Source organism: Pangasianodon hypophthalmus, chromosome 12 (genome assembly GCF_027358585.1).
Source record: "Pangasianodon hypophthalmus isolate fPanHyp1 chromosome 12, fPanHyp1.pri, whole genome shotgun sequence".
NCBI lineage: Eukaryota > Metazoa > Chordata > Actinopteri > Siluriformes > Pangasiidae > Pangasianodon > Pangasianodon hypophthalmus.
Genome location: NC_069721.1, coordinates 26,133,833 through 26,135,298, shown reverse-complemented (window position 1 = coordinate 26,135,298; position 1,466 = coordinate 26,133,833). Strand labels below are relative to the sequence as shown.

The window sequence follows — 1,466 nt, the reverse complement described above, 5'->3', positions numbered from 1 at the left end:
GGTGATGAAGTAAGAAAAACACAATTCTGGATGAGTTGCACAGGACGAATGGAGCTCAGGCATGGAGGCAGACCTGTGGGTTTCTTCAGGATGGGAATAACCCTTGCTCTCTTGAATGCAGCTGGTACATGACCAGATGTTATGGAGTCATTGATGATGGAGGTGATGAAGGGGAGGAGGTCTTGAGAGAAGGTCTGGAGCATCGTGGAAGGGACTGGATCCAACAGGCAGGCGGGAGGATTTCAGGATAAGTTTAGAAAAACGTGCCATTGAATGAGAAGGAGAATTCTGAGTGTGTAGTGTAAGAGTTGGGGTAGGAGTGAAGGTTTGGCATACACACACACGCACACACACACACACACACACACATACACACACACACGCACACACACACACACAGACACACATGCACACACACACACTTATTTATTTCCTTTTAATTCGACACCACAAATCAGGTATAACAGCTGTGTGTAACAGAAACACTATTAAAAAAAAGCTGTGGAAATAAATAAATTATAAATTCTAATTATAAATTATTTTATAAATAAATGTATAATTAATTCATATTTAATTTATAGAAACACGTCTGTTTAATTACATACAATTAATCATAAAAACATCCATACTATTATTATTTTATAATCTTAAACTGATCATCGCACATAAAATATAAAAAAAATATTGAACGAATCAGTGAGTTAAAGAATCGACTCATCTTCCTGTACTGAGCTAAATGACTCGAATCACTAGGTGTAGTACTGTCACGTGGCCGCGAGGCGTCGCTGGTTTTTCGCGTTTGGGTTTTAAATTGTCGCTCGTGCGCCGCCGTAGGGAAGCTATAAACATGGCGGAAGCGGAAGTCCCGCCCCTTTTCGCCTCCTCGCTCGCTGGCTGTGTAAGTGTTAGCGCCGAAACATCAACATCATCCCTAAAAATCTGAATTAATCCTGCGATGTGTCTGAAAATGCGCTACTCAGAGACGATTATTAAGATATTAAGTCGTGTATTAAATCGTTATTTGTGAGATGTGTCGCGGTTTTAATGTATATTTTGTGTTTTGTGTGTTGCAGGAGAATGGTGAGGAACAGCGTTACTGCGCGCGCGCAGGCTTCAGCTTTCATCTGCATAAAAACATTCAGTTTGTCCGAATTAAACTCCTTTTTTAAAATGATATTAATAAAGTTTAATGTTGTAGATAATTTGCGAAACAAAAACAATCACTTTTACTGAGTTATCCGTTAGAGACCGGCTAGCCGTGTATGCTAGCTAGCTAACTAAAGCCAAATTTATTCACTTATTTTAACAGTTTAACATAAACTTGAATATAATTTTATTTAATGTTTGTTACAGAACATTAGACTCAGTTTTACACAGCTGTGTTTTTATTAAAGCTTATAAACCTGCTCCTGTTAGCTGAGAGCTAATCAGCTGCTCCATGTGAATGTATAAGTGTGAATGCTGCG

General features: G+C 38.7%; 1 protein-coding gene across 1 annotated transcript in view; it reads left to right on the top strand.

Annotated features, from left to right (window-relative positions):
* Positions 1-847: 847 nt before the first annotated feature.
* The window catches only part of rpl38 (ribosomal protein L38), a 5,937-nt gene continuing 5,318 nt past the window's right edge, over positions 848-1,466 (top strand). The window contains exons 1-2 of the mRNA XM_053238991.1: positions 848-898; positions 1,074-1,080. Coding sequence (XP_053094966.1) covers positions 848-898; positions 1,074-1,080 — 58 coding nt within the window. The remainder of the gene's footprint in view (positions 899-1,073; positions 1,081-1,466) is intronic.